A 12132-nucleotide genomic window follows, 5' to 3' on the forward strand; every position below is an offset into this window, starting at 1 on the left:
TATGTTTATTCCTCTGATTTTATGTTTGATTAAGCACAAAGTCTTCAGTCTTCAGCCATGCTACCTTTAAAAGCCCTCTCAAGTTTGTGTGATGAACCCTTTCCACTGGTTCTTTTAGGGGAATGTTTCACATAAACCTTCATTCATTGCAATAAATCAGTTTTATTAGTTTTTGTGCTGCTGTTTTCTGCTTTGAGGTCAAATGCACAAGTGTTATAAACTCCAAAATCCCCCTGCAGGGAGAACCACACATTACTGGAGTGTTGTGCTGTTTGATTTCTCTGGCAACGGGCTCTAAAACAACACCAGCTCAGCGTGAGTCACTCACATAAAAGCCCGACTCAGCTCTCTGAATGGGAGCGTCTCTCTGTGATTGACTGGGAGCGCCTGAAGCTCAGGTTTGATGGCAGATAAAAACGTACTAATACCTTCACCAGTCTCTGCTTGTAGTCATTGGTTTTGTTGCGAGAAATCGTCGCTCAGGGCGAAAATAATCACAGAAATGTCAGAATGAAGGGTTCCCCTCAAAATTTTCTACGTTTCTGTAAATTCTAGTGAAAAGTTTGTCTTTTGCTATAATCTAAAGTGTGATGACACACATTAGCTTTGCTGTATAAACAGTAGAACCAAGGTTAGCATAAATGTTAATATTGCTAGCAGTAGGTTATTAGGGGTCAACATGGTAACTGCAAAGTTAAGAGTCTATGTGCAAAATGTCAAAAATTTAACTCATTCACTGCCAGACGTTTCCTGATCAAAAAAGCCCTTCGCTGCCAGTGTTTTTCAGCGTATTCACTGTTTTTTTAAGAGTCACAGAATGTTGTGCTCTATGGTGATGTTAACGCCAAAACTAACAAAACAAAGAAGAGACTCACCTCGTACATCAGGAAGAATCCGCGTGTTTGGAGCGTTCTCCGTTCGTCCATAATCTGTTATCGAATTGTGATCGGCAGAAGCTTTTCCGGTTCGCGCCTCACCTTTTTTACATCAGCAGCCCAAACCGATCTCCTAGCACACGGATTTTCTGTTTCCTGATCACGTGACGTGTGATGTACGCAGATGAAGATCGGCTTTAGAGCTGGTATGTTTGTTCTCACGGTGCGGGGGCTCATTCTGACGTCCACACAGTAAAAAAATGCAAATGGTGACTTTTGTCGTCAATGGCAGTGAATAAGTTAAAATACAGTTTTACAAAATAATCAGAGCTATGAAAACACCAGTTCTAGTGAATTAAGTCCAACAATCTGTGAGTAATTTAAACTCTGGATAATGTTTCTACTGTGGAGTATACCAATATTCTGTGGAAGTGCTGTTTTCCAATTATGACCGACAGTGAAAGAAAACCATTTCTGATTAAAGGTTCCATGACGAATCTGCAAAACAAGCTAGATTTTAAACACAAACGTGATGAGAGAGCTTTCACTCCTCTCATCGGTTATCATTCTTTGGCCATGTGACGTCTGCCAGATACCGGAACCCACATAGGGAGTACATTTTTCAAACAGGAAGTGGGAGTGGAGTAAGATTCTGGTAGAGGGTGACTTGCTTTTTAAGTTTTTCAGCTACAAACAAAAATAAAGCCAGGAAAACTGAGTGGTTGTCTTGTAATTAAAATATTTATTTTATAATAAATGATAAAGTCTATATTAATATGAACTTTAAATTGCATAGATTTGTTGAGAACATTATTTTGTCATCACTCTAGTTCTTTCATTTTGGCAAATTTGCTTCCCAAAAGGTTAAACTCAAGAAATAAAATAACAATTTTGTAAACACAAACATTTTTAATACACAAAGTACAACGAATCAAATATGAAAATAAAATGCTACAACTGTTGGGCTACCAAAACTTCCTGTTGTAATCTGGATTCAACACAACAAATGAGTCAAAAGAACCAAAAACACAGACGAGTAGAAATGTTACAACTTCTGATGCGTCATCGGTTTTGTGCAAGAGAGCACTTCTTCAGCCTGATGGGAACAGTCCCCCCGTCCAGTCAGCAGCTCTACGTCTGCTGTCTGATTGCATCGATCCACTCCATCTTGTCCTGGTGAGTCGCAGCCTGGATGAAGTAATGGACGTCTGACTTAGTGATGATTTTAAATAAGTTGCCTTGAATGTTTCCCTTCACTCCTGCGTCAGAAGGGAAAGTTAGTCAACAAAACATCCAACAGAGATTCTTTACAGAGATCCCTGCATTTTCCAACAGCCTTCAGCAGGACAGAAGACAACATCTCATCAATTCTGTAGGAGCAGACTCACCTGAAGGAACTCCGTTATCTTCCAGGGACGACACCAGACAGCCGCGTAGGGAGAAACCGCCAACAGGAGTGATGTCATCCTTAAGGGCGACATAAGAGACAAAGTCAGACATGCAGAGGAAATGTTGTGATGAGTCATCATGAGTAATGGCTGCAATCAAACACAGCCTGTTTTGTTCATTTTACATTTAGACTGGAAACGTTTACCATCTGAAGCTTGTAGTACGAATGAAGAGCTCACCTTGGTGGGGTCGTAATAGTGGAGGAAGGCGGGCTCTGAACGCAGCACAAACAGTCGCACCTTCCAGTTTTTCCTCCTGTGGCCCTGCAGAAGGAAAATTAATCAAGAGCTCTAAAAAAACTTTTTTTGACTATGTGGCAAAAGTAAAGAATAAGCTACATTTAATAGGTATTTAAGATGGACAAGATTTATGTTTCAATCAATAATTACTTACAACTGATTTCTTTTTAAATTAAACTTTTTTAAGTCATCTGTTTATTATTCTCATGTTTAAATGTTAATAGGCTGAGGTGTGGACTCGAATCACATGACTTGGACTCGAGTCGGACTCGAGTCATTATTTTAATAACTTTTGACTTGACTTGATAAAATCTATAAAGACTTACAACTTGACTCAGACTAGAAGGTCAATGACTTGCGACTTGAATCGACTTGCATCTGTTGACTTGATAATGACTTGAGCATATTGGATATTTTAGCACAAAAGTGGCACGACATGGACAAAAATCATTCTTGGTTCTGGGTTTGATCTTGTTCTGCTAAATGCAGCAGCTCTTTGTTTATAATCAGTTTCCGTTGCTTGTTCTGCTTATTTGAGCTAATAAATAAAGCTTTAAGAAGCTTTATTTCTGGAATTAATTTATAATCATTGTCATTAAATTGAAGTTGGACAGATGACTTGATTATGACTTGAAAATTCAAAGTTAAGGACTTGGACTTGACTTGGACTTCCACATCATTGACTTTGGACTCGACTTGGACTTGGTTGTCTTTGACTTGGACTTGACTGGAAAGACTTGTGACTTACTTTTGACTTGCAAAGTAGTGTGCTGGTCACACCTCTGTTAATAGGTCATGCTACATTCAGTTTTTACATTGTATATGACCAATAGTGCCACACCTATTCTTTACTCCTATTGATTATACCAACCAGTGATAAAATAGAATAAAGACGTGTCATTTATCTATTCCCCCCAAAGCTACTCTTCATTATCATAATAATTATCCCTGATGGTGTGTCTTTACCATCGTTCTTTACCTGCTTGAGTAGATATCCTCTCCTTATCACTATCCCACTCAGCTCCACTGCAGACAGAGATGTCTCAGCCTTCACGCTGCCTCTCTTCTTCAGACTTTCAGACTGAAAAAAGAGAGAAAACATTACAAACCTGATTATGATCAAAGAAAGCCGTCATGCATTATATTACAGATGAAAATATGTACAACTGGTGGAAATAGCAGCAAGAAGACACCGACATAGGTAAGGTAACACCTACAAAGCTGTAGAGGGCAGTGGAGTCGTCCAGGAACTGCTCGCCGAGTCCGGCAGTACGGAGGCCCTCCACGCTCTTCAGACCAACAGCCCTGAGGAAGCCCTCCTCCAGCAGAGCCGAGGCCAGAGTTACAGCCTCCACACGGGTCAGAACCAGCTGCATGAACACCAGCCAGTCGACCACTGCTGAACCTGCAGGGACACAGACACAAGCAGGTTAATCAGCTGCTCTCAGGCCTTTCCCCACTGATTCTAACACAAATGCATCTACATATCTCAAGTGGAACACCAAAATCTCTCCATAAACTCATTGTGACGTAAAAATCATGCACCAAATTAGTCAAGAACATATAGTATTTTATATAGTGTTTTGTTCTATTAACTTTATTGTTAAAGGTCATATTTGGATTTTTAATTTATTTGCAGTGGTCTCTAGTAGGATGAATGCCTTGTTAGTCATTCTCTGGAGGAAAAAAGCTCTGGTGCACCAGTTTGAGGATGTAGAAGGGTCGTTAGGACACTCAAACTCCCCCACCAAGATAAGGTGGCAGCCCACCTCTTCAGCTACCCATCCCCTGGACTTTTTCTGAGATAGTCCTTTACCCCAGATCAGAGCATCCGGATCAAAGAAGGCGTGTTTCTGAGGTTGTCTTGGTAATATTCCTCAACTTGTCAACCTCTGGTTGGCTACACAAATCATTACATGAGAACATTAAAACTGGATCACTCTGGTGATTCATCAGTTCTAGGGAAAGCTTCAGACCAGCTATCTCAAGCAACACCTCTTTAACCATTAAAGCTTTTGACACTTTGTCAAAATCTTTTTGCACCTGCGAACAAGCAGAACAAGCTGATATTGTTCAGACTCCCTAAGAGTCCCAGACGCGTGGTTCCATCCGTCTGTCGTGACCCGAGACATCTCTGGACTGGAGAAGTCGGTGCTGTGGTCAGTCTACTGGACCTGGGTGCCAGAGGTCATCCGACCTCTCTGACCTTCGGATCCACGAAGAGGGTCTCCGAGAACGGGTGAAGTAGACACACAGATAGCGTCTGGCGTGTTTTTGATTATAATCAACTTGATAGCTTAACGCAAACTAAATTCTTTTACATCCAGAACTCAGCTCTCCTAGAAACATAAGTTCTGATAACATCGCATTCACACATAGGTTTCATACATCACATCTAGTTCCAACCATCACAGTAAATGTTAGTTAATCTGTCATGTTTTAATTGTTTGTAAAATAAATTCTTACTTTTATAAACCGGACTCTTTTCTGAATCAAAATGAAGTGTGTACAATCCCCTAATAAATAAAGAATTCTAGAATCTTCTGACTAAACACCGTAAAGACCAAGCAGGTTGATGTTCTATATTTATATAGAGTATCACAGCTTATTGGTCATAAGTAGAGGTAATTCAATTCAATTCAAAAATACTTTATTAATCCCAGAGGGAAATTGATTGCTGTAGTAGCTCAGAATAATAATAATAATCAAGTCATCAAAGAGTTGTTGTATATTACAATGGCTGTTGGCAGGAAGGATCTCCAGTAGCGGTCAGTGTTGCAGCGAAACTGAAGAAGCCTCTAAGTGAAGGCACTCTTCCGTTGTCTGACAGTCTTGTGAAGAGAATGCTCAGGGTTGTCCATAATTTTCTTGATTCTCTGGAGAATCCTTCTTTGCATTATCTCCTCCAGTGGTTCCACAGTCGTCCCCAGAACAGAACTAGCCTTTTTTATTAGGCTGTTGAGCCTTTTCAGGTCCCTGCTTCTGATGCTACCCCAACAGACCATGGCTGGAGAGATTACACTCTCAACAACAGACTTGTAGAAGATCTGCAGCATCTTGCTACAGACATTGAAGGACCTAAGCGTCCTCAAGAAGTGCAGTCTGCTGTGTCCCTTCTTGTAAACAGCTTCACTGTTCTTTCTCCAGTCCAGTCTGTTGTCCAGGTGAACTCCAAGGTATTTGTATTCCTCAACCACCTCCACTTCTTCTCCCATGATGGAAACAGTGTTTGACTCCACCCTGTTTCTTCTGAAGTCTAAAATCATCTCCTTTGTTTTGTTCACATTCAAGGTCAGATGATTGTTCCCACACCATGCCACAAAGCGCTCCACCAGCTCTCTGTACTCAGCTTCCTGTCCATCTCTGATACACCCGACAACTGCAGAGTCATCTGAGTATTTCTGTAGATGACAGGTCTCTGATTTGTACTGGAAGTCTGAGGTGTACAGGGTGAAGAGGAATGGTGAGAGTACAGTCCCCTGTGGTGCTCCAGTGCTACTGATCGCCTGGTTTGATGTGCAGTTCTTCAGCCTCACAAACTGTGGTCTGTTTGTCAGGTAGTCTTTAATCCAGGCAATAGTTGAGGCCCCCACCAGTGTCTTCTGGAGTTTCTGGCAAAGTACATCAGGCTGGATTGTGTTAAATGCACTGGAAAAAAAGAACATGGCCATGACAGTGCTGCCTGCTTTGTCCAGATGACAGTGGGTTGGTTGAAGCAGCTGGATGATGGCATCTTCAACTCCAACTCCATGGCAATAAGCAAACTGCAGCGGGTCCTGATATGTCCTAGTTTGCTTATTCAGGTGGACCAACAGGAGTCTCTCCAGGTTCTTCATGATGTGGGATGTCAGAGCAACCGGTCTGTAGTCGTCATTGACTGATGGGAGAGTATTTTTTGGAACTGGAACAAGGCAGGATGTCTTCCACAGGACTGGAACCTTCTCCTGGGTCAGGCTGAGGTTGAAGAAGTGCTGCAGAATCCCACAGAGCTGCTCTGCACAGGCCTTCAGTACTCTAGGGCTGACACCATCTGGACCTGCAGCCTTGTTCCTATTCAGTCTCTACAGCTGCCTCTTCACCTGACTTCTAGAGACAGATAGGTGGGAGGTAAATGGGGCAGCAGCATCTCCTGACTTGATTGAAGACAGATTTATAGAACCATAAGAGTCAATTACTGTGTCAGAGGACAAAAGAGCTGGTGTGTGACAGGAAAATGTTGGATCAGAGGAGGATGGGATGTCTGATTGGCTGGGGACAGGCGAGGAGGATGCTGGATTTGTTCCTGAACTGAACCTATTGATGAACTTGTTCAGTTCATTGGCTGTGTCCAGGCTGCCATCTGTGCAATCCTCCCTCTGCTTGAAGCCTGTGATCTTCTTCATCCCTGACCAGACATCTCTGATATTGTTCCTCTGTAGTTTGTTCTCCAGCTTCTTCCTGTATGCCTCCTTGCTGTCTCTGATCTTGATCTTCAGTTGCTTCTGTTTACTCCTCAATATTTCCCTGTCTCCCTCCTTAAAGGCTCTTTTTTCTCATTTAGCAGATTTTTCAGTTCACTGGTGATACAGGGTTTGTTATTAGCGAAGCATCTCGCTGTTCCGGTGGGTATGATGTTGTCCACACAGAAGTTTATATAGTCAGTGACACATCCAGTCATGGCATTGATGTCCTCTTCATATCCTTGGCAGAGAGTCATCCAGTCTGTGGTCTCAAAACAACTCTGCAGGGCTTCTTCAGCGACCTGTGACCATTTTTTCACAGTTCTTCTTGTCACAGGTTGCCTCTGAACAAGTGGTTTGTATTCTGAGCAGAGAAGAACAAGATTGTGATCTGACTGTCCCAGAAGAGGTCTTGTTTTGGACATGTATGTATTCTTTACATTTGCATAACACAAATCCAATGTCTTGTTTTCTCTGGTGGAGCAGCTGACAAACTGTTGAAATGTTGGAAGTGTAGCAGAGAGCGAGGCATGATTAAATGATGATAAATGACCTGCACTTGTATAGCACCTCTCAGAGTAAGGACTCCAAAGCGCTTTACACTACAGTGTATCATTCATCCATTCACACACTGATGGTGATGTGCTACAATGTAGCCACAGCTACCCTGGGGTGCACTGACAGAGGCGAGGCTGCCGAGCACAGGCGCCACCGGTCCCTCCGACCACCACCAGCAGGCAAGGTGGGTTAAGTGTCTTGCCCAAGGACACAACAGCAGAATTCTCTGTCCGGAGCCGGGATCGAACCTGCAACCTTCCAATTACTGGACAACCCGCTCAACCTGTTGAGCTACTGCTGCCCCAAATCACCAGATATATTCACAAATGCACTGGGGTGCTGGGTTTGTAGCTTAGGGACAACGGAACTGATGGCATCTCATGCATTTTTAGCAATGGCTGAAGGTGGAATATAAAAGGTTGCCAAGACAACATTAGATAACTCTCTTGGCAAATGATATGGGCGACAACTTACTGCCAAGAGTTCAACATCTGTGCTGCAGAGACGACATTTCACTGAAACATGACCTGGATGGCACCATCTGTTGTTGGCAAGCACTGCCACTCCACCTCCTTTTCTTTTCCCGCTCCTCTTCTGATCTCTGTCTGCTCATACAGTCAGGAATCCTGGCAGAGAGATGCTGGAATCAAGGATATGGTCCTGCAGCCACGTCTCAGTGAAACACATAACACTACACTGCTGATACTCTGGCTGAGTCCTTGAAAGGGCTTGGAGTTCCTCCATCTTGTTGGCCGGTGATCTCATGTTGCCCATTATGATTGATGGAAGAGATGGTTTGAATTTCCTCTTTCTCTGTCCCCGTTTTGCTCCCGCTCTGCACCCACGCTTCTTGCATTTTAGCTCTTTTGAGATTTGTGGCTTCAGTTGAGGTATTATTTCAGCCTTTCCGATGTTAATCAGCTACTCCCAATTGTAAACCGGCTTGTTGCCATGGTTACATGTTTATGACAAATGCTCAAAAAGCGAAAAAAGTGAAAAAATAGCAGTAAAAGCTTCACAGCATCAGAAACAGAAAAGTAAAATGTCCAAAAAGATACAGTTTTTCTTGACAAACTAGAAGAAAAAATGTCAAAATAAAGCAAAACTTGCATATAGTCAACAGAGCTACTCCAATATGCAGCCACCCAGAGTAGCGCAGTTCCGGAATGTTCCGTAATATATATATTGGCTCTTAAAGCACTCAATTCTCAAACCCTACATCACCTAAGGCTGTGGTTTGCACTAAATGCACTATGAAATATTACTGTGTGCTTTTCAGCAAAAAATGTTACTTTTATATATATACTTTTCTTGCCCTTATTTCTCTTTGAGTGCCTCACAGCAGTTTTTTTTTATTTAATTTTGTATGTAGGTATGTATGTACGTATGTACACGTGTGGGTATCTATGTATCCATGCTTATGTGTTTATATTTACGTGTGTATATATATCTATTTATACATATCGTTAATTTTACTATTGTTATTTATTTACTTTCCTTCTTTTCTTTTCTTTTTTTTGAAGTCTGTTATAACTTTCTAACTCTGCCACCTTATTTGTTATTGGTTGTGTTGTAGGAGGACCTGCTTGAAAATGAGATGTTACATCTCAAGCAGTTTATCCTCCTGAAAAACATAAGTTAAATAAATAAATAAATAAATCTTCTTGTTGTTGGCACAGTGATATTTTGATCTTGTTGTATTTTTGTGTGTCCCCTTTTTTCCCTCTCTTTCTGCAGGTCTAAAAGTAGATTCTTGTACATCATTTATTGTTTACTTTCATGAAATTCAATGATCCACCTGAAAAACAGTTGCTGTAAGTGCAGCCCTGCTCCACGAGGTTGCTGAGCTTAATGCCACTGTGGACGTCATACATGGAGTCCAACACTTTCCTGTAAGAGAGAATAAAAACACAGAAGAGGGTTACATGTGAAGAGACGCGTTAAATAGTCCCAAATAATAAAGAAGCTGTGTTCACCCCAGGTTGATGTTGCGTCGTTCAGCAGGATCTGTGTCGTTCCGCGTCTTCTCACCATCGGTCGTTTTCAGCTGGTTGACAGCAGCTGTGATATCTGCAGCCCACTCGTCTCGCTCCTCTCTGGAACAAGCCTCCAAATAATGATCCACCCCGTGTTTGGTTTGCAGTCTCAACACCAGCTATTGAAAGGCAGATGAGGAGATCTCAAATTTAGCCCCAGAACAGACGACAAGCAGTTCTTCTAAGTGGATGATGGAGGTCGTGTCAGGACACAACAGAAACCTGAGGCTAGGAATGTTCTTGGAGGGGTGTGGAGCCACCTTACAGGACACAGATGTATGTTTACATGTAATACTTTTATTTTGAATATATTCACACATGGTTGGATAGAAATATATTAGCTTTAGTGAAAAATATCAAGGATTTTAAATTTTTTTTATAAAAGTAAATCAGAAGTAACTCACTGGCCGGTTTTCGTACTCCAGGTAAGGACATGTGATCACACAGTCCTTCAGCAGGATCTTCCCTCTCTGGGCCGAGTCTCTCTTCCCTCCTTCATATTTATAATAAAGCAACTTGTCTGGCGTCAGCACAAACCAGCGGGCTTTCCAGTTGTGAACAATATGGCCCTTGAAACACATAATTATAAATTGCGTATTTACTGCATATTTATTTTAAATAAAGCTGTTTTGACATGTTAAATAACTCACCCTCTTCACCAGAAAGCCTTCTCTCAGAATGATGATTTTCACGTCTGTGTCCATGCTCGTCAGAGTGTGACTTCTGTTGTTCTCTCCTCTCCTGTTTTAAATGATGAGGATGACTGCGTCATATGCTCACACCCTTAAACACTCCCTTTTTGACCCTCTGAACGACCAGATTGGGTAATAAAAAAGCTTTTCCTGCTCATTATCACACAAGGGCGCACCGACTCCTTCAGAAGCACAACACGAACGAGGCGTGTGGTGTTTTAGACCAGCTGGAACTCGATCTATCACTTTTGGTATGTGAGGAATTTAGATGAAACACCAGAGAGTATCCTGCTTACTTTTTCATCCAATTTGGATGAAAGGGGAGCAGCTGCTGACCGACTGCTGCATTTTTGCTCTAGGCAGAGTAGCAAGACTCCTTCAGATGTAAACTTAAATGAGATTCAGAGGTGGACTGGAGCGATAATTCAGCCCTGGAATATTTCTGTTTGTCTAGCCGTGTGTATTGAGGTACACTGTATTAACTTCTACAAGCAGGTAGGAGATGGATTCTTGCCAAACCTGCTCGAACCTCTTTAAGTGATGTCCAAGTGTGTGTGTGTGTGTGTGTGTGTGTGTGTGTGTGTGTGTGTGTGTGTGTGTGTGTGTGTGTGTGTGTGTGTGTGTGTGTGTGTGTGTGTGTGTGTGTGTGTATGTGTGTGTGTGTGTGTGTGTGTGTGTGTGTGTGTGTGTGTGTGTGGACTCACAGATTGCTATGCCGCCTCTGGCAGCTATTCCCCATCCTTTTCCATTCATCTTTTTTAAATGCTGTTGGAAACCAGAGTGTTGTTCTATTTTGGCCAGCGGGGGAGCAGATTCCCCATTCTTACAAGACAGTGTTTTGGTAGCATTAAGGGGAAGTGTTTCCACTAAAGAGCTCTTTTAACTTTATAAATCCAGTTCCTTCATCTCGTTCTACTCCTCCTCATTATTAAAAGTCCCAAGAGGACAAAAAGAAATATTAAAATATTTTTAATGCTTCACTAAGATAGGAAGGCTAAAATATTCTCTTCTAAATGACCACTGGTTGCGCAGCACCAGGCTAAAGACCGAAGGTGACAGATCATTTGCTGCTGTGGCTGCCAGACTCTGGACCTCTCTCCCCCTGAGCCTGAGATCAGTGGACTCGGTGGTCTCCTTTAAAAGGCAGCTGAAAACTCACCTGTCCAGACTGGCTTTGGTGTGACCTTCTTCACAACCTTCTCCTTATTATGTTCTTATTCCACCTTTCTTGGGATCCATTGATTTCTCTCTTTCCTATAAATTTTCTCTCTACTTTCATTACATTTTTTGTTGTTGTTGTTTCCTCATTTGAAACATATATTTGATCATTTTTTAAATCTTTTAATACTTTAAATTGCGGGGGGGGGTGGATTGTTTTATTTTGTTTTTGTGAAGCACCTTGTGATTTTTATCTTGAGAGGCGCTATATAAAAGATCATCTTCTTCTGCTTCAAAAGATCAAAAGTGTAGTACCAAATTTTAGACACTGGAGGGCAGCAACTCCCCATCGTCAATTTTCGCAATGTTGTTGGAAACCAGAGTGTTGTTCTGTTTCTGGCCAGTGGAGGACGCAAATTCCCCATTCTTTCAAGGCAACAAAACAGTGTTTTGAAGAATTTAGAGGAAGGGTTTCTTGTAAGGGACTCTTTTAACTTAATAAATCCAGTTCCTGCGTCTCCTTCTACTCATACTCCTCCTTAAAATTATATTCCCAATCCCAAGAGGACAAAAAAGAAAGTAGAAGATTTTTTTAAGGGAAGCTAAAATGTTTTGTTCTAAATGGCTAAAAAAAGATCAAAAGTGTCGTACCAGCTTTCAGACACTTGAGGACAGCAGCTCCCGTT

General features: G+C 41.8%; 1 protein-coding gene across 1 annotated transcript; it reads right to left on the minus strand.

Moving 5' to 3' along the window:
- Positions 1–1764: 1764 nt before the first annotated feature.
- plek2 (pleckstrin 2) lies at positions 1765–10394 on the minus strand. Its single transcript, XM_015969459.3, has 9 exons — positions 10247–10394; positions 10001–10165; positions 9537–9715; positions 9359–9450; positions 3781–3968; positions 3543–3644; positions 2504–2587; positions 2264–2342; positions 1765–2134 (listed from the first exon to the last, which is right to left on the minus strand). Exons 1-9 carry the CDS (start codon positions 10298–10300, stop codon positions 2007–2009), a joined length of 1071 nt encoding a protein of 356 aa, XP_015824945.3. The 5' UTR covers positions 10301–10394; the 3' UTR covers positions 1765–2006.
- Between the last annotated feature and the right edge of the window lie 1738 nt (positions 10395–12132).

This window comes from Nothobranchius furzeri, chromosome 18, assembly GCF_043380555.1.
Source record: "Nothobranchius furzeri strain GRZ-AD chromosome 18, NfurGRZ-RIMD1, whole genome shotgun sequence".
Taxonomy (NCBI): domain Eukaryota; kingdom Metazoa; phylum Chordata; class Actinopteri; order Cyprinodontiformes; family Nothobranchiidae; genus Nothobranchius; species Nothobranchius furzeri.